General features: G+C 44.2%; 1 protein-coding gene across 1 annotated transcript in view; it reads left to right on the forward strand.

Moving 5' to 3' along the window:
* The first annotated feature begins 204 nt into the window (after positions 1–204).
* The window catches only part of LOC119653864 (receptor-mediated endocytosis protein 6 homolog), a 38,429-nt gene continuing 18,357 nt past the window's right edge, over positions 205–20,276 (forward strand). Inside the window, exons 1-5 of the mRNA XM_038058921.1 lie at positions 205–632; positions 16,901–17,071; positions 17,139–17,291; positions 17,392–17,825; positions 17,902–19,059. Coding sequence (XP_037914849.1) covers positions 16,925–17,071; positions 17,139–17,291; positions 17,392–17,825; positions 17,902–19,059 — 1,892 coding nt within the window. The 5' untranslated portion in view covers positions 205–632; positions 16,901–16,924. The remainder of the gene's footprint in view (positions 633–16,900; positions 17,072–17,138; positions 17,292–17,391; positions 17,826–17,901; positions 19,060–20,276) is intronic.

A 20,276-nucleotide genomic window follows, 5' to 3' on the forward strand; every position in this document is an offset into this window, starting at 1 on the left:
GTCATGCCACCCACGCGCGTAATTCTCGTACTCTAAACACTTTTATGAATGAGGCATTTCCCAATCAACAAAAACTGACATTGGAACGTACACACACGCACACACACCCAGCTCACCGTCGCCTTCCAGTCGCTTCCACTCGCACCGCTCGCGCTGCCATCTGCCCGCTAATCATTACAACTAGCATTGCATTCGCGACTCATCCATTCCATTGTCAATTGTCAAAAATGACTGTCGTGGTCGAGTGCGTCGAGTGCGGAACGGAATTTTCGCGTTGAACTACGGCCAGGAAACAGTGACTGCGTGCCTGAAACTACTTGGAAATTGTGCAGTGGCGACTCGGGTTCCGTGAGGTGCAGTGAAACCGTGAAAAATCGCGGCGGGAAAAGTGCAGTGCGGCAAGTTTTCACTTCGTCCGAGAGGCGACCCAGTGCCAGTCATCGAGTTTGGATTGCAACCCGCCGTGGCCCCGCGCCCGCTCGCCCACAACACTCGTCGTCGCAGACCCCAAGCAAGCTCCGCCGCAGCTCCCCGCGGGACCGAACTGGCCGTCAATGTCAAAACAGCTCCAAGGCGCCCGTGACGAATCCTACGCTGCCCCCACGGATGCTGGGAGTTCCTGTTGAGACCAGGTTAGTACCGGGGCGCACCGAACTCGCCTCATTTGTTTATATTGCAGCCGTGGGAATCGACCAATTGACGCAAATTGTTGTGCTCGCAATTCGGGTCGTGAGCACAGCCAAGGCCATTTGGCTCGGCCGCTTTGTGTGCCTGAGCCGCGCTGCACTGATCCCCGTGCGAATGCTTTGTGCGCTTTGGGGATCGCGGTGATACCAATTGCATCGCGCACAACTCTCAATTCACCGACTTCCGGGATTGCTGCAACCTCACGCAGAACTCCGTTACGACAGGGGCGTTTTTATCGCGGAGCGAGTGCTGCCCGCGCGTAAATCTCAACCCACTTTCCGTGGTCGGCGGCGATTCTGGGGCTTGTAACTGTTCAGCGAATTGGCGATAACACTCGACGCCCGAACGTTGGCTCCACATGGAAGGTCGTTGCGAGTGACTTGCAACTGGCGCTGGCTGATAATTGCTGGTCAGTTGTTTGGGTGATGACAAGGAGATCAGCAGGGTGACTGCCACGAAAGGGTTATCGGAGTCGCGGTTGGGAGCGTTTTGTCCTATTTAACTTCGACACAACCTCAGTAATTCTGCTCGTCAATGTTCGAGCCAAATTAGGCGTCCCTCGAGTCACAAGCTACTTTTGCAATTCGTTGAGTTCACAACCAGCTTCGTCTATCACTTTCTGTACTGTTAGAAAGCGTCGAGGTTGAACCCACACAAAACAGCTGTTCCTACTGAGGCTACTCCACAAGTTTGTCTTAATGTTATTTGGTCAGGTTTGCTTTAGTCTTGAGACTTAGCTCAGCGATGTTCGGATTTTGTTCCATTTTCAAAGCCTCACATGTAACCCTGGAAAATATATCAGCATCATCGCATCATCTGCAACCAGCTTCAGTCCATCTTCTTCCAGTTTCCTTCAGGTTCCATTCAGGATTATTGTTAGCCAGAGTTCCTCAGAGATGATATCGACTCTGGTTAAATGGCTTCTTCCCTGACCTGGTTGGATTGTTTTCATATTTCACGTAAATTCTGCTGCGATGCAACACTCTCTGCGGTCAGACTAATGCGCTGTCAGTGGATACACACACTACGGACTCTGTTCCTAGAGGAATATGGCTCAAATTATTGGTAAAGGTTAAATTTTCAACCCCATCTACGGAGGGAGTGAGAATGACCCCTCAAAGTGGGGATATTGGATGGATAACCGCCACGTGTTTTCATTGGCTTTGAAGAGGTGGCACCTTCTCTCTCATTCTCCATAACTTCATCATCCCTCCAGGCATGTGGTTGAAAATTCAAACTTGACCAAAGTAGTGAGCAATACTGTTTAGCGTACAGTTGTTTAATCATGGGTATGTAGATAGGTTTCAGCGGTCGCTCTGAGGATCCCAATTAACATTGCGGTCCACCGTGTTGATGCCACAAAGTCCTAAGACAATGGCAGCTGTGGTAAGAACAAGGGGGCAGAGTCCAGCCGGCTGAGATCTTCAGAGCCAGCCCGTCGCATTAATGAACGGAAGCAGCTATTCCAATCTGCAAAGAACGGTTTACCTAGTGCACGTAGCCTGGCTTTAACTAGAACTGGACAATCGCAAAGGAAATCCAGAGGACTTTCCCCTCCTCTAGTGTATTGTATGCCGAATCTGGCTGAATGGCCCCCTATAGGCCAGTGCCCCGTGCAAACTGCCGTAATCCTGTATGCATTTGTACCCGTCTAGAACAAGCGCTCTTGCGATCGGGTTTTGCTATAAGTGGATCAAATCCTCCTTGACTTGGCACAGATGCTGAACCGTCGCTATCTGCAGTCCGCCGTTACTGAGCAGTGCAAGCAAATTCCATCGTTACCAGTCGCAAGTGGCTCACATATCGTCCCCATAGAAGGAGTGCCAACAGCAGAGTTCCACCTGAAAAGTCCGCCTCCTCGCTCACTCCCCTTCATACACTGAGTTCAACGGCAATGGATTAAAGCTGGAAACCAGGAAACCAATAGTCCATCTGTGGCCTCGCTCTGAGAGGTCTTTGCCATTGGTTTCTGCACAGCGGTGCATTCGGCTGGCACCGACTGTACGCCCTCGACGACTACTGCCTCCCGGCTGGATGCCGTCCACTTACCTGGCATCATCACCTCTTCTTATATCGTCGGTTTTTTTTTAATTGAGTCCATTTTTTGATCCCATGAATAGTTCAGGAAGAATGTTCACCCTGTTTAGTCCGACCACCAAATAAGGGTTTTATTTGAAACTGAAGGTACCCTACTCCCAGCCTGGCTATACGCACTCCTGGTTCATCCTAAAATGGTTTTCAACAACTACCGCGAAGAGGTCATGCGAGGGCTTGCCGAATCATACAACCTTAACCTGAAGCACAATCAGACCAGCCACCCAAAAATAATAGTTAATAAGTCGCAAAGATAATTGCTAAAACGTATCAAGGATACCTCGAAGACTTGACCGGCAGACAATAAGCAGGCTAGTGTCCGTTCTGGATTCTCCTGCATTGACCAGATAATCACCCTGCGGATAACTTTAATCAATTTCAAGAGGCTTCCGACAGTGTCAAGAGGAAGTTTATCTAACGTCCCCTACAAAGAAGGGGGGTTCCATACAAAGTAACAACTATTACCAGAGCGTCATTTCATCATCATCAACGGCGTAACAATCGGTATTCGATCTAGGGGTATCTTAGTATAGGACATGTAAACATCCCGTTTCCAATTCGATATTCCTGAAAGCTGTGTGGCATTATTAACCAGATATACGCTGATGATGTCAGTGTTTCCAAGCTTGTTCAACCAGGTTTGCATTTAATGGAAGGCTGATTTGATCGGGAAAACCTTATGATAAGCCCCAAATAAACTAATCTCGTAACCTGCACCAGTGATATAAAGAACAATAAATTTAAGCTCCCATCTCTTTTCAAAGAACAGTTCATGCTATCAAAAGAAGCCATGTATCTGGGAGTGATACTGCATACAAAACTCAACTGAAACAAACATCACAAACATGTAATACACAAAGGCAAGCAGACATTCCTTGCCATAAGAAGAACTGCAGGTAAGATGTGGTAATTAAAACGCCAATAGTCAAAGGAGTCCTTGTACATATCAAAGAACACCTTGATTAACAGAGAGCAACAGTGTCAACAGAAATTGAACGCATCTTGCAGACGGCGGCACTGAAGTGGATATTACTCGACGCATTAATAGCCTGAGATCCGTTTTCTCTGTTTTGCCTAAAATTCGGAAATGTAGATACCTCAACACAAACATTAAGTTGAGTGAGGTTTCGATCAATGTTCTCTCTGTGCTGCTAACCATATCGAAGCAGCATACGGAAAGCGCCCATCCCATCACTGTTACTTGAAAGCTTCAAGCCTTTAGTAATACCTGGCTCCGCTGCATCATCGGAGTATTCTGACTCATTATAATCATAAACGATGAACCTAATCAACGGAACGTCTGTTACTGGCTGTGCCATATAACGGAATCCACTATCCAATGCCAACGATATATATAGAGTCAGAAGCCAAAACCCAGTGTCCCTGCGTATTGTGTTGTTATCGTTCTAGTCCACCACCTACTTCTTCTCTGATGATCGGAGTTAATTGGTTTTTTTTTGTGGCGTTTTTTCTGTCCTGTAATCTCTAATGACCCTGACTATATTCTTAATAACCTAGTGGACATCGTGACTTTATGACTTTGAACAACGCAGGGTGACAAATGATTCGCTCATATCCAAATCCTTGCTCCTCTGCTTAGTATCCTGTTAGGACCGGTCCTCTATATTTAGGATTTTCCTGGGAGCTTCCTTAACATTTCTCTACCTGGAACATTGATGGGGATCGCAATATCGTCGAGCTTCTACTAATAGCCTGGCTCTTATTTTCACCGCAGGTGCTATTGTCTTCCCACCGTGGAACGATCTGCCTGTAAGTTTAAAGCCAATTTTGCGAATGGGAACCAACTTTACTTCCATTCTATGTGGAAGTGCTTGTACCGGTGAAGGCTAAGTTTGCATTGCCTTATCTCCATGATTTTGTCCCACAACCTTTCTATCTGCTTCGTGTAGTAGGAACTATATCAACAAATCAACATCAATATTAGCTCCACATCGAAAAGAACAGACAACATTTCCTCCAGAGCTTCAAGTATTGAATTTTCTCTGTCAGTAATGACGGTCGATCGCGAAAAATAGACCGCTATTTGGTCTCTGAATCGAACTGATAGATCCAAGTCTCATTCATGGTCACGAACAAAGTCGAAAATCGGTCTTGGCCAACCTGGTGTATCCCAATATTTGCCATTAAAATATCAAGCCGACATGGCTTTTTTTGCATGAAATTCATTGGTAATGATAGTTTGGATGTTGCCGGCTATGCGGAATATACTATTGAAGTTGACGGAGCAGTCTATCGGGTAATTACAGAGCTTCAAAAAAGTACACATATCAAGCGAAATGTGGCGTTGTAGCAGGGAAGGGAGATTGGGTGTACGAAGCCGGAAAGTATAGGCCACACAGGGAAAGTTCTTTTTGAAGAAAAGGGTCCGCGCGAATTGGCGTTGTACAGTGTAAAGAGCTCGGGAGCTCGGAATTGAAACGAAATTTCTCATCGAAGAACACTAGTGGCATTTACTGACATTTAGTATCAGTTTGTTAACCAAGCACCAACGGGCCAGATTATCCCAGTACGAAACAAAAGCAAATAGGTCGACTATGAGAAGATTCATAAAAAATAGGAATAGTAGGGTGCCAAGTATAGAACCTTGTGGAACAACAAAGTAAGGAGAGAAGGAAGGGGATGAATATCCATGAAGGGACGGTTTGCTAGATATCAGGAAAGTCATGAGATGATTGACGAGGATGAGCTAAGTAGAAAGAATTTCGAGAGGAGTATATTGTGGTCAAAGGCATCAAAGGCTTTGGAGAACAACAAAGCCATGCTCTTCTTTCAATATGAGGTAATCGAATTACCAGGTCAGTAAGTCGTTGGAGTATATCTCGAGGATTTTGAAACAAAAGGAGAAAAGAGAGATAGTAGACGGATGGATAGTTCACAGCTAGAATAGGATCTACGCTTTTGACGGTACCAATAAAAAGGGCCTCTTCCCAAAGATGAGGAAAGTAGAGTTTGAGACTTTTGTTGAAGATTATACACAGTGGTAGGGAAGAAATTAACAAGGAAGAGGTAAGGAAGCCCATCGGAACCAGGTCCGACATTCATACCAATATTACCAATGAGGAAATCAACTAAGGAGTGGGTAAGAAGGGGAATGGCGAAAGAGACGAAATAGTGTGCAACTAGAATAGGCTTAGAGGACGCAGTGGTCGAGGAAGTAAACAAGGAAGAGAAGTACGAACAGAGTAGGTCGGACGATTGTTATAGGTTATTTGGTAGTGGAGTTACCCAAAGGCTAAGAGTGGGTGGGGTTATAAGAATATCGAGTTTGTAAGCCAAAAACATTTCGCTAGTACTTGCTTCAGGCGAATATTTTAATGGATCTCTGTAATAAACTAAGTTGGGTAACAAGGTAGACAAGTGGGAAAAGAAGGGACCTAAGAGAAGAGAACTCCCCGCAACATGGAACATGTAAGCAGAGCGGTACATCTTTGCATAGTTTGAGCCAGACCGTGTGACTTGTAGCTGACAAAATTATGGGAACAATAATCACTCGCTCAACACCCCTAATTTCTTTGATTTCTCGAGCCAGTGGCTCATAGTTCACCTTCTTCACCTATTTCCGTTGAATGTTACTATTATGGGGGAGCAACATCAATAATATACGCGGAGCGATCCGTCTTTTCAACTAACAGCACTTCAGTCTTGTTGGCTGGTATGTGGTATGCTGTAAGCAGAGCTATCGAATACTGCCTGCGGCTTACACCGGTAAACCGGCCATGTTCCCGTAATTAGCCTTATATGCAAGGTTTTGGTGAATCACCTTACATATAGTATTGTGCCTGTTCGTATGCTGCACTGATACCATTACAGTGCAGCCAAAAATGAGATGGTCCAACGTCTCTAACGCCGAACCATACATTCTGCAACGGTCTTTCTCGACTTTCATTATTTGACTTTACTCCGCTCCTTCAAGTTAAGTGAATCCAGCTCAGAGTCTTCCTTACAAACAACCGCATGCAAGGGACTCGACTCTTTGCTTAAAAATAAGAGCGTAGCAAGTCGATTTGGCGATGATGTTGTGCCGCCATATCGACCACACTCCTGCCTCTGAAGCTACGATGCAGGCTCATCCACGCCACGGCAGAATTGGGGTGATGCACTCGGAATTTGGACATAGTAATCCGTATCCGTCGCTGGACGTCTTCCAGATCGGTCTTCACCCAGGGCAATATTCCAAATGCATAAGCCAGTGAAGGGATAACGAATATATTCAATGCGCTTATTTTATTCTTATATATAGGCTCTGAGGTATTGGCACCCTCAGATGAGCACACTGATAAGGTAGGACGTAGGACTTCGATTAGCCTGATATGCGCACACTGTCGAAAGCCTTCGCCAATCGATATACCAACTAAAGAGCTTTCTTTGGGTGGTGAGCATCGATATTGACCAACATCTGTGGGTTTTAAAAGGAAGAGATCCAAGGAGTTTTTGATGGTGCTGAATTGCAGGGCAAAACAAGTACTCATAAGGGAGGAGAGTCGAAGGGAGGATTGGGAGAGGCTGGTAGAAGGAATTGGAAAACTAGAATGATTAGACCAGTTGAGCATGGAGAGGTTAAATTCCCCACAGGGGAAATAAGAGGGAGAAGGGAACCTGTCGATAAGGAGTTCCCACAAACAATTCTTCATGTATGAGTGATAAGGTATGAGGCATATGTTCCATAAGAACTAGGTTTATTTTCCGTTTGACTAACATTTTCCCCTGGTTTTGTGGGGTCAACACTTCTGCCGTCTTATTGGCAAAATCAGTCCCTGCAAGTTCTTTTTGGACGCCGGTTCTCTCTTTTTCTTCGTATAACCCCCAATCAATTCTAACAGAAACGAATTCGTACTCTGCAAACATTATCTATTCTTATTCTTGTTATCTTATTGATACTTGCAATTCCAACACTCCTCGTCCGAATAAGGCAGTGGGTCATTGCTAAACTGCGTATTTTATAGCTTTCCTACCAATCGACTTATCTTACCCCCAAGAAATAGCGAAAACTCACTCCTTGATTTCTCCATATCTAATCAGAAGCGACCGCTAAGTTTGCCGACCCTCATTTACAGCCAAAAACTTAAATCAACTGAAGATTGCGCCCCATTTATAGGAACTGATTTATGTAACGCTATTGCTACTGATATCTGGAAAGTTTGAGCCACCAAACAACTACAAAGTGCTAATTACTCGGTCATTGTAGTTTATTTTGATAGTGGAGACGTGTGAGATTAAAAACGGGCTCTGTCCGCTGTTACAACAGTAACTTATCATTGTGCTCTACACTTGAAGCGATGAGTTCATATCGAATTGAATATTTCGAGCCTTACAGAATTACGTACGTATATTTGCGTATTACCTCTTGCGACCGGCACCGCCGGGACGTAAACAATTCGATGGAGAGATAATAGTAGCATTCGCTCATGTGACTTAGTCATTTCATGAAAACTTGGGGCGGATTAATAGAAGAGCGATGTTCTTCGGGCAGATTGCGGAACAATGTTAAATGTGAATAATTGTTGGCAGTGAAATTCTTTAAGTTCTTTAATTTTTCTTGAAATTCAATGAATAATGCGAGGAAAGAGCTCAAGCGAAGACAATATTACGTAAATCAAATAAGATAAGAAGCGAACAAGTGGACACGTTTGAGTAGTCATTGTCTATCGCTAAATGCTCTATTCCCATCACCCCTGTTAGGGAATTTTTAAATAAAACCTCATTAAAATTGACTCATTCCTCTTGTTATATTCGAGAAATCTCATGCCTTTCTAGAAACGAATTCTTTTGTATTTTTTGCGGATTCTATATTGTCGTTACGCAAAACAAATTAGATATCAACGTCCTTACCTTAAGCAACCTCAGCAACGTTAGCTTGCTACAACGTCGCAGAAGTCAGTGTTTTCCATGAGTACAACCCAACATCCTAGGCATGTTCCACCGCCCCAACCACTACTGCAAAGGACTCTCCGCTGAACCGATCATGAAGTATTCTTTGTGGCAAAAGCCTAAACCTAATTTTGTGGTAACTTCAACTTCCATTTTTATAACCCCTAGAAATGCATCACTATCATCCTAACTACACAATCATCGTAGTAATACAGTTGGGCTAAATTTCTACGCTGACTATCGGGGAATCAATCCTAGCCCAAAGATCTGCGCGGGTTGAAAATCACAACCGATGACAGCGATGACGATGTAATCCGCGCACTATAATCTGGAGGCTCTTTTTGGCAAGGTTTAAACAGTCCTTTGTGCACTTGCGTTTGTATCCACCAATAAGCACGCTGGACTGTTCTATTCCTGGTAGGCTCACCTAGTACAGTTCCCTCAGCCGTTCCTTTTTATTTTTTGATATTATAGCCACGAATCCCTTTCCGATTCCACAGAAGGGCCCTGACCCGTATAGAGGCATTCCTGCTCCCTTTTTAGCCGGTTCGTCCATTGCTAGTCCGAGCCTAGACTTTAGAGGTCACCCGGTTGGAACTAAGTGCCTTGATCGCCGCTTGGCTATCAGTCAGAGTAGCAACGTTCAGCCCCCTGTAGTTTTGTGTATGGCGTATATTTCCGTCCGAAATATGCTAGTGTGCTTACCCAATGATTCCAAATACACTTCTCTGTTACCAATGACTTCGGTGCCCTGCTACTCCAACATGTTTCAAACCTCTTATCGAAGTGCTCTCTTGCTACCAGATATTCGAGGTACCGTCTAGAAAGAATATCACTGTCCTTGTCTGCATCTGCATGTGCAGGTAGAGGGGGTTAACCACAGATGGACCTCTAAGTATGCCATTGGGCATGTCCTCTTCTCCGTCTTTGGAGTTTGGGTAGCTCCCTGGCTTGTATGCTGGATGTCGCCTTCTGAGATGTAGCACTATGCCACGGCTGCCTCTCGAGCGCTCTCCCCGGCTTCCAGTGAGACTTGGCCACAAGGTCTCTTGTCAGGGACTCTGAAACATATTAGGTGTACAAATAAGTTTTCGCGGTTTGTCAAAAGATTGCCCCACCAGAAGGTTATGGAGAAATTGTCAGATGTAAAACGTAATATCCCAAGTTTCGTCATCCGGCAACACCATAACCTTAAAGTACTAGTGATTCCGTATCAGCATCACGTAATTTTTTTCGTGCAAAAATGTCAAGTTTTGTGCCGAATAAGCATCATTTGCGGGAACTTTTGATTTACTTCTTTAATTTGAAAAAATCTGCAGCTGAGGCGCATCGATTGCTTCTAGAAGCATATGGTGAAGCTGCTTTAAGTGAGAGAAGTTGTCAGGAATGGTTTCAAAAGTTTAAGAACGGTGAGTTTTACGTGAAGGACAAAGAACGCAGTGGAAGGCCGAAAGTGTACGAAGACATGGAATTAGAAGTACTATTGGAGGAAGATTCGTCCCAAACGCAAAAAGAACTTGCACTTACATTACAAGTGACTCAACAAGCAATTTCACATCGTTTAAAATCGTTAGGAATGATTAAAAAACAAGGAAATTGGGTTCCATATGAACTAAAGCCGAGAGACGTTGAACGCCGATTATGCATGAGTGAAATGCTGCTTGCCAGGAATAAAAAAAAGAGTTTTTTGCATCGTATAGTCACTGGTGACGAAAAATGGATTCACTACGATAATCCAAAGAAGAGAAAGTCATGGGTTAAGCCCGGCGAACCATCAACATCGACAGCTAAGCCGAATATTCATGGAAAAAAACTTATGCTGTGTATTTGGTGGGATCAGCTTGGTGTCGTGTATTATGAATTGCTGAAACCAAGCGAAACCATTACTGGAGCTCTCTACCGAACACAATTGATGAGATTGAGTCGGGCACTTAAGGAAAAACGCGCCCATTACTACTCCAGACACGACAAAATTATTCTTTTACACGATAATGCTCGTCCACATGTTGCGGCGCCGGTAAAAACATACTTGGAAACACTCAACTGGGAAGTTTTACCCCACCCGCCGTATTCACCAGACTTAGCCCCTTCCGATTATCACCTGTTCCGGTCGATGGCACATGGTCTGTCTGAGCAGCGCTTCACATCATATGAAGACACCAAAAATTGGGTAGATTTGTGGATAGCGTCAAAAGATGAAGAGTTTTTTCGACGGGGTATCCGAATGTTGCCAGAAAGATGGGGAAAAGTAGTGGCAAATGATGGAAAATACTTTAAATAAAACATAATGTACTGTTCCTTCACAATAAATTCCTAATTTTTTATAAAAAACCGCGGAAACTTATTTGTACACCTAATATATTTTAAATTACATTTAAGAATAATGAAAGCTCTTGTTCCTTCGCAAGAAAACCCAGGACCCCACCCAGGACTTCCGAACCATCACTATTCCAATGTCATCCTTCCCCTTGTAATTACTGCTATTTTAGTACTGTCCATCGGCTCCGTTAGTGCTTGTAACTCATCTCCAATGTCGGAGTGTAAAGTCTTCCTCCGACACTGTTCGCTGTCCGACTTGAGCCCCAAAAAGTCTAGTTCAGCCAGCTTCTCTTGGTATACTACCAAATCTGTAATTGACGAGGCAGCTACGACATTTAATTGCCGCCAAGGATCAGTCATCTACCCCCGTCGTGAGGAGTTTGTCTTTGCCTATTCCTTACTTCTAAAGACTTTTCATAACCGTGTGTTGAGATCTATGTTTTGAGGCGTACAAACTTCCCTTCGCTGCGGGTTTGGCACGGTAAACCGTTACCATGTGTGCTCTATCATCCCCAGCACATTTCGACAGTTCCATTCCCTTTCATCCTGGCAATTTGGGGATAGTCCTACTTCAGTTCGCCGTTTCCTCTGCCGCGCAGGCTACCAGTATAAGACCTGGTCGAAATCCGGTGAAAATTGACTCTTTATTCCATCCCTCACATCTCTGTGACGCTGAGGTCCTCAATTAATTTTTTGCTCACGACGGAATACTCGCCACGAAAATACTTTCAGCAATATGGCCAATCAAATGCTCTTTACCGCATTAGCGTAGTTCACGACAGGTCTTATCGCTCCTACCTTCATCCCTGACCTCCTCGGGATTTCCTTTCTCTTGGGCACGGGTTTAGATTTCTTTTGAATATTCCTTTTTTGTGGACTGATCTCTGTTGCTCCCTGCTTTTTTGGCTCTGATGTAGAAGGCTTAGGTCTGTCCTGGACCTTGTTAAAGGCCTCTTCTGGTTTCACACCTTCCTTCCGATAGCACAGATACTATTCAACTATTGCGCCACTGAGAATTATCTTCCTCCTGATGTCGGTATGCTAACGCCAAACGTACCACTTTTCGCAGTAGTCTAATGTTAACCGTGTCTCCGCTGCTTGATTTCCCAACTTCTCCCGTCTTGGATGTAATCACCTGGCTCTCTGTATTGTGGAGATTTGCCTCCGCCTGATGGGCCAATTTATGTGAGGTATGGGATCCCGCTTGTTTGTTTGATTTTTTATATTTTTTATAACACTCATACTCATTTGAATCCCACCCCAGGCTCATAGGTATTTTTCCTATCCTGTTGGACAGCTGGCGACTGAGATTCGAACCAGAGGTACGAGGCCGAGATCGCGGAGTTGACACCTCAATCGACTCGACTCGACTATCACATCGTCATTTGATTGGGGAAACTTGCAGCCCCATCTACTAGCCTAGACGATTTTGCATAGTATACAAAGTTTGATTGAAGCAACATTGTGATTAGTATCCTTTCTTTGGTAGACACGGATCGTCGACTTAAAGAGTTATGCAATCTGGGACAGAGAGTTAAGGTGTATGGCATTGTCTACATTGGATCAATCTTTTATTATCTGAACAAAAAATTCTGTTTTAAGTGAGGCAAATGCTTTCTCGGTAGCAGCAGGCGAAAGAATCCCCCCCCCCCTTTGAGATAACATCAGCAACAGTGACAACATTCAGTTACATGCAAATCTACAACGGGCGGATGACTTTATCAATGCCAAAAGAGGTCTCTATGTCGACGTAACTCTGAATAGAGCCAAGACTACCGCAGAAGCAGAGCAAAGTATTTATTTAATAAAGTTTTCAGCTCAGTTAATCATCAACATCAACAGTGCAGTGTCCGGTCTATGCCTGCATAAGTAAGGAACTCCAAATGTCACGGCTTTGCTCCAAAGTCCACCAATTTCACATCCCTAATAGCAGTCTGAACATTCCCTACGTCATACCTCCATCTGAGGCAAGGTCTGCCAAATCCTCCCATGATCGAATACAGTTTTGCATCGGCGACTTTGAAGTCGATGAAGAAATGATGCAACTGATGGCCTAGAATAAGACCTCTTTGGTATTGCTCATGATTTTCTAGGCGTATAGGGCTATCGGGCCTAACAAAATAGCGGAGAATATCTCTTAGATGGCACTCAGAAGCATGCTACCTCTGTAATTGCTGCACGTCCTAATATCCCGCTTTTTATCTACGGGACAGATAAGGCCTCTTAGCCAGTTATCAAATATTAGTTCGCTATCCCACACCTTGAGTATAAGTTAATGAAACGCTTGGTATAATTGATCGCCTCCATATTTAACCAATTCGGCTGTAATTCCATCGGCTCCTGCCGACTCCTAAGTCGATGAGATGCTCGGATTGTTTCTTCCATGGTTAGCGGTGGGAGCATTTGTACGTCGTCTTCAACCGGCCGGACCTCCCATTCGCCGATATTCTGGTGGTTCGTCAAAATACTCACCTCATCCCTCCAATATGCCCATACGTTAAGATATCAGATTTCCCTCCTCCTCCCGATAAGATGAGCATCGAAGTGTGTAAGGCTCCATCCTGCTGGCTTGTTAGTAAAACTTTCGCACCTGGTGCGGTTGCTCCCTGTAAGCATCCGATCACCTGTACCAATGATAACGGTGTTCAGGTAGTTGTGAAAATCGATCGTCGATACTTTATCTCCAGGCGGTCATAGCGGCATCGAATTCGGATTCGAAGTGGTGTTATTTTAGTCCGGAGCGCCATGCCAACGAGGTAGTGATCCAAGTCCATATTCGCCATTCTATACGTTCTGACATTCATCAAGATCGAGAGGTGGCAAAGTTCGATTAGTACGTAGTCAGTTTGGTTGCAAGTAATCCCATTTGGCGAGACCCCCTCTCCTTGTTGTAAAACGGACATATTGTCACTTTTCGCTATCGTATTAGGACTCAAATTGGTTTTTTAAATGGGCGTAGACTCCATGACCAGATGGCCCTCAGAATACTCGTTTTTGCCTACCCGAGCGAGAATTCCAACGATATTAGCTGGGCATTCTGGACCTGTGATCAGACAGCTTGGTGGTTAGAGAACTAGGCTATCACAGCGGAAGGTCGCGGTTCAAATCTCACTGCTGATAGGGGGATTTTTATCCTGACTAGATGTCAGTTGACTCAGTTATGAATGAGTAACAGAGTCGAATCGGGGTAATAATCACAGATGAAAGAAATGCTGTCTACATTGCCTCTTATAATTGTACACTACAGGACAATTACGGTGTTGAACGAAATGCTCTAACACGCTCCAAGACCCAATTCCAATTAGATTTTCGTGCCATTTCTGGCCCTAAACGAAGTAAGATGGTGGGACTCTGAAAAGTCCTTTCCTCCTTCTTGCCAAACTTCTGACAATGTGTTTTTGTACCTTGAACAGTCAAGCGGTAACAGACGCGAATTCGATGTCGGTTTGTCTCCGACGTCTACCGTAAGGCGCACATTTTTGAACTGGGAGCTAGTTAGCAGGATTCTGACTGCAAGGTTACGATCCAGGTTAAGGAGCATCACAATTGTACAGTGCAATGCACCAACGGAGACTTCCGATATAGTGAAGAAGGATGCTTCCTACAAGCAATTACACGCAGTTAAGGAGAGGCTTTCTAAAGGTTACATTGTGACCGAGATGGGTGGTCGGAATGACAGAGTGGGTTCTGGCAATTCCTGGCTCAAACATGTGATGTATAAAGACACTCTTGGTGGCTGAACCGATAATCATGGGAGATTTCTGCATTTCTGCAGCTGCCATCGACTCGTCATTGGTGTCACATTTTCTGATCATATAGCTGGCTATAAATTCAGTTGGATTGCAACTGACCAACATCGTAAGAACATATAGATGGACCATTTTGTGATTAGTAGTTTATTTAGGAGTTATCTTCTGAAAGTACTTACTAAGAGAGGCACTGACATCGGCCTCGAGAGGAATCATCATATGATGGTCGCTTACATTCGCTGCGCCCGCCACTTCTCGCAAGGTTGGAGAGCTGCGACCTCCCAAGTTCAACACCGGCCGCCTGTATGATCCGGCTGTTGCTCGAACGCGTGAGAGCTATCTCGCTGAGCGGACGGCAGATACCCTGAGTAACCCACCTGAAAATATGGATGAGGATTGGGCCGCCATCAAAAATGGTCTTTTCTCAAGTCTTACGTAAATCATTGGCCACGTCCCGAAGGGCATCATAAGATCTAACTGAATGCGGAATCATAGGAGCGGATCGATGAACGGAAGGGAAGCGTGACCCGCTCGAGTTCGGATATCATACGAAACCCCGTAGTGTATGGTATACCGTATCATGAAAAAACTAGCACGTAGTCGCAAATCTCATCCACGATGACACGCAGCTGAAGAGTTAGAAGAAACGCCCCCTAACTGCACCACATTCGGTAAGGTTCCGCCTTTTGTTGATGAAATAGCTACTCTCAACAACGTGCAAATATGGACTGGTCCTTCAAACAGAAAAGAAATCAATTCGGCCATCAATGCACTCAAACGGAGTCAAACTCCCGGGCATCCAAGACCTTTCCCAGAAAAAGGGCACCGGTTTTGAATGTAACAATTGGAGGGGTCTCTCCGTGCTCAATGCCGCCTCCAAAATAACCCTGAAACATCTGGGAAGTTTTATCGACATAGAGGAGGTTGGTTTCCGCTCCGATCCTCCTAAATTATTAACACCATTCGGATCATTTTTGGACAGTGTGCGGAGTATAGATCTTCATTTCATCAATTTCAAGAACGCTTTCGATCGCGTGATTAGGGCGGGTTCTACGCAGAAAGGGCATTCCGGAGACACTAATACATATCTATTATCAGAGCGACATATGGTAGCGCAAAATGTTACGTGCTAAAACGAGGTAAAACCTCAGAGAAATTTGAGGTCGAATGTGGAGTCCGCAGAGTTGCATCTTGTCACCGATATTATTTCTTCTTGTTATCGGCGACGTTCTTCATGCTGCCTTGTCCTTTAGATGTGTAGAATTTCGCTGGATTATGACATCCTTCTATAAGCACCTCAAATGGCTCTGGATTTAAAAAGAGATGCAAGTAAAGTAAGAGTGAAACTAAGCACCAACAAAACCAAAGTCCTCAGTCCAATGGATCGCCGTACCCTCTCTATCTGCATTAATAGCCAGAACATCGAAGATGCCAATCAATTTTTATATCTAAGAAGCGTGGTTTTTGCCGACGTTGGCCATGAACAGCGCTAGATCCGCATTCGCTGCCTTTTCTAAAATCCGGAAATGCAGTTATCTCCACATCAAGGTCAATTGCGACTTTCCTGTGGTATTATTCTTTCTGTATTGCTGTATGGAATCAGCACATGGAAACTGATCCCCACTGTCACTTGAAAGCTCTAAGCCTTCGTGGTGTATTCTAGCCTGATACTGTTTCAAACGAAGAACTTGATTTGCACCCGTACGCGGTATGATCGGTAGGCGGAAGTGGCAGTGGATAGGTCAGACATTAAGGAGGATCGATAATTGCATTGCTGGCTACGCCATGCATTAAAGCACACTATCCCGAAGTGGCTGATAAGTAGGTCGCTCCCAAAGCACTTAGCGAATAGTAGATGGGAATACGAGAATCTAGGGAAGTCCTGGGAGAGCTGAAGCGCATTTCAACGAACCGCGAATGATAGTGCGTAGGTGCAGTTGACACGCTATACCCCATCAAGGGGTAAGTGGCAACCATATATATATTTCTTGATACGAGTTCACTTAACGTTTTTGAATAAGACAACTATTAATTGCACCGTGCTTCGGCTGATTAATTAAATCCTAAAGAATCTTCCATTCTTTTTCCTAACCACGTCGTCCTTTACAATTCAGTCTAGAAGATATTTTCTCATTCCAATATTTATTTTTATGGAATTTCAGGACAAGCTTTAGCCAACATTCAAAATGCAATCATACAACGATGGGAACCTACTACAAATCATCGAATTAGCACATACACTCCGACAAGAGCAACTTTTCATCCAAAATGAACAGAGCACGTTTGAAAACCTCATTGAGAATTTGTCCCGAAACTCCTCAACAGTTGCAGAGGTAAGAGAACTGAGATCAAACGGAAATCCCTAACGCTAAATGGATTTCCTTTTCTTATTTGCAATAGATTGCATGGATATGCGCTCAACAAAGACAAAACTTGAACGACTTGATCATATCTCGCCCCGACACAGGACCTTCAATATGCTGCCAACGAGCTAATCGTTTAGAAAATACAAAATTTGTTGATGCGTATAAGGCGAAAAGCATTAAATATCAGGTAAGCATGGAGTTTATTTTTTGGTTGGGCATATGAAATAGATAACAAAGGCTATGATGGATTTTTCTATTTTATCGAAAAATAACTTCTCCTTCCTCAGCATGTCATCGCCTACACGGAACTCTTTCACTACCTGCATCGTTCTCCATATCTCCTAGCGCAATGCCTATCGGTTGTCGATCGAATACCGAAAATGACCAGCGACATACTCAATTCAGTTGTACATACCATCGCTACCGGCCTCTATGGGAACTCCATCCATTCCAAAGATATTGAAATGATCCTGAAGCTGCTCGAATCGCTAATAGCACAAATCGTCGTTTCGGAGAATCCAAGGAGAATGCTGCGATCGGGATCATCAGCTTTTTCTCGATTGTACAATCGCTTGCATGAGTCGTTATTTTCAGCGAAGATATTCCTGACGGCTGCTCTGCATAGTCCTGTCATGAAAGTACTGATCGAAAGCGAAACCATGCTGGACATGGACCCAAATAAAGCGATCATGAACCTTTCAAGTAGGGAGCGCCTGAGACGGTAAGTGTTAGCTGAACATTTGCAAGTTCATCCCATCTATGCATGAAATATAAACCACCTAATTCTCACTATTCAGATTCGGCGAAGAAAACACTCCGGAGTACGAAGAGAACGTTCGAAAATATCGCGAGGAAACCATCAACCAGCTTTTTTACCTCGCGAACTATTTCATTGAGAATCTCACACAAAACTGGTCACTATTCCCATCGACGCTGCGCTGGCTTGTCCAAACAATGTGTCACCTGTTAAAACTGGCACACGTAGTGGACAAGGACATCAACGAAATCATCACCGACATGGTTTTCACAAATTTCATATGTCCCGCAGTCGTAAGTCCCGATATCTTTGGCATTTCAGACGCTCCCGTGTCAGAGCAAGCTCGCGCTAATCTTATTCAGATTGGCCAAATCCTTCAAATGATGGCACTTAAGAAATATACAGACCCCGATCCGAAATATCTAGAAATATACAGGAAATTCGAATCAAATGCCGTAGCCAATCTTCTGGACCAGTTGTTGATAAGCGACAATGATGTGAGTATCGGTGTGGTGGCAATTCAATCGCAACAAGGCGACTTTGAACGATCTCATGTGTTGGTGACGCAAGGCGAGCTCAATACGTTCGTCGACTTCCTTAGAAACGTTCTCGATAATGATGAGCTCAATATTTCTGGCGATGACCGTCGCAAGCTCGGAAAAATTTTAGATCAACTTCCAGATAAGCTGGAATCAATGCTAAACGGGGACATGAACTCTTCACCTGGTCACACGACTTCTGATACAACCAACAGTCGTACAAAGCAGAGCCTTCTGAATTTGGGCAAGTCTACAAAGAACAAGCTCGTTAAGACGATGAGTTTGAATATAACGGGTTCATTCGAATCAGACGACCTACCAGGAGTCTCGCATGGCTATCAAAATGGAAATGATGCCGGTTTGAATGGTTTCAGCCACAATCATCATCACGTTGGCGCGATCAGCATGAATAACAACCATTACGGCGGGATCTTGGATGAAAATGAGCAAGTTTTGGCATTTTCGGTTTCATTTGGGGATGAGAATAAGTTTCAGCTGTTGACGGAGGCTGATGTATTGAAGATGAATTGCATTGGCGAGGAAATTGCAGTGGATCCGATTGTTTTGACGGAGGAAAATATTGAAAAGTTGGATAAGGTCGAGGAAGCGTATGATGGACTTGGGACTGTGCTGAGACCGTCACATAATAAGCCTGGAAGGTGAGTAGATTCTTGCAATTAATAGGAAAATTAGAAACATGAACATTGAAATGAGCTTCTATTGCTCGAGCATTTTGCTCCCTTCGCCGTTTCACCTTTTCTGTGGCTTCCCTGTTAATATTGTGACCAAGGATAACTGAGAATATTTCACTTTTCGTATTGAATTGTAGCACATTGAATCCATACAATGTTTGAGTACCGTTGAAGGTGGTTCGTGAAATTTTCAGTCCACATAGTTACCATTCTTCTTCTATACACCAACTTGTGTGGGTTACCAAGTTTGCCTTTAATTCCCAAGAATATGCATAGATTTTCAGATTGTTTTATGCTACATTCCAGGCAAAAGCAACAGCTGAGCCAACCATACTTCGAAATTGCGCATAATTCGCGAGGGCGGTGACAATATTTGGTAAGCATTTGATGCTGGAGAGAACTACAATGTACTGATGTCCGTTTTCTCTGATTGGTTGTGTTTATGAATCATCGTCATCATCATTGGTGTAGGCATGCCTTAGTAAGCAATTCCTGATATCCCGGTTTTGTGCGGAGCTCCACCAATTCGATATCCCTAAAAGCTGTCTAGCGTCCTGACCTTTTTCTACCATAGATATTGCCCTTATAGACTTTTCAGGCTTGATCGTCCTCATGTATACGGATTAAGTGACTCGCCCACCGCAACCTATTGAGCCGAATTTTTTCCACAACCAGACGCTATTGGTATCGCTCATAGAGGCTGCGGAATCGTCCGTTCTCATATAGGGGCCAAAAATTCTTCGGAGGATTCTTCTCCCGAACGCGGCCAAGAGTTCGCAATTTTTCTTGCTAAGAATCCAGCTCTCCGAGAACTATATAAGAACTGGCAAGATCATTGTCTTATATTGTAAGAGCTTTGACCCTATGGTAAAACATTTCAACTTTTTGTAAGCTGCAATAGGCTCTGTTCGCAGCCGACAACCGTGCACGGATTTCACCGTCGTAGCTATTATCGGTTGTGATTTTCGTCCCTAGATAGGAAAAATTATCAACGGTTTCAAAGTTGTAGTCTTCATTGTTCTCGTTTGACTAGTGTCATTTGATGTTGTTGGTTTTTTTTTTTTTTGCTTTTTGGTGCTGACGTTGCCACCATATACTTCGTCTTGCCTTCATTAATGTGCAGCCCAAGATCCCGTGCCGCCTGCTCCATCTGGATGAACGTTGACTGTACATCACGAGTTGTT

This window comes from Hermetia illucens, chromosome 4 (assembly GCF_905115235.1).
Source record: "Hermetia illucens chromosome 4, iHerIll2.2.curated.20191125, whole genome shotgun sequence".
In the NCBI taxonomy this organism is placed as follows: Eukaryota; Metazoa; Arthropoda; class Insecta; order Diptera; family Stratiomyidae; genus Hermetia; species Hermetia illucens.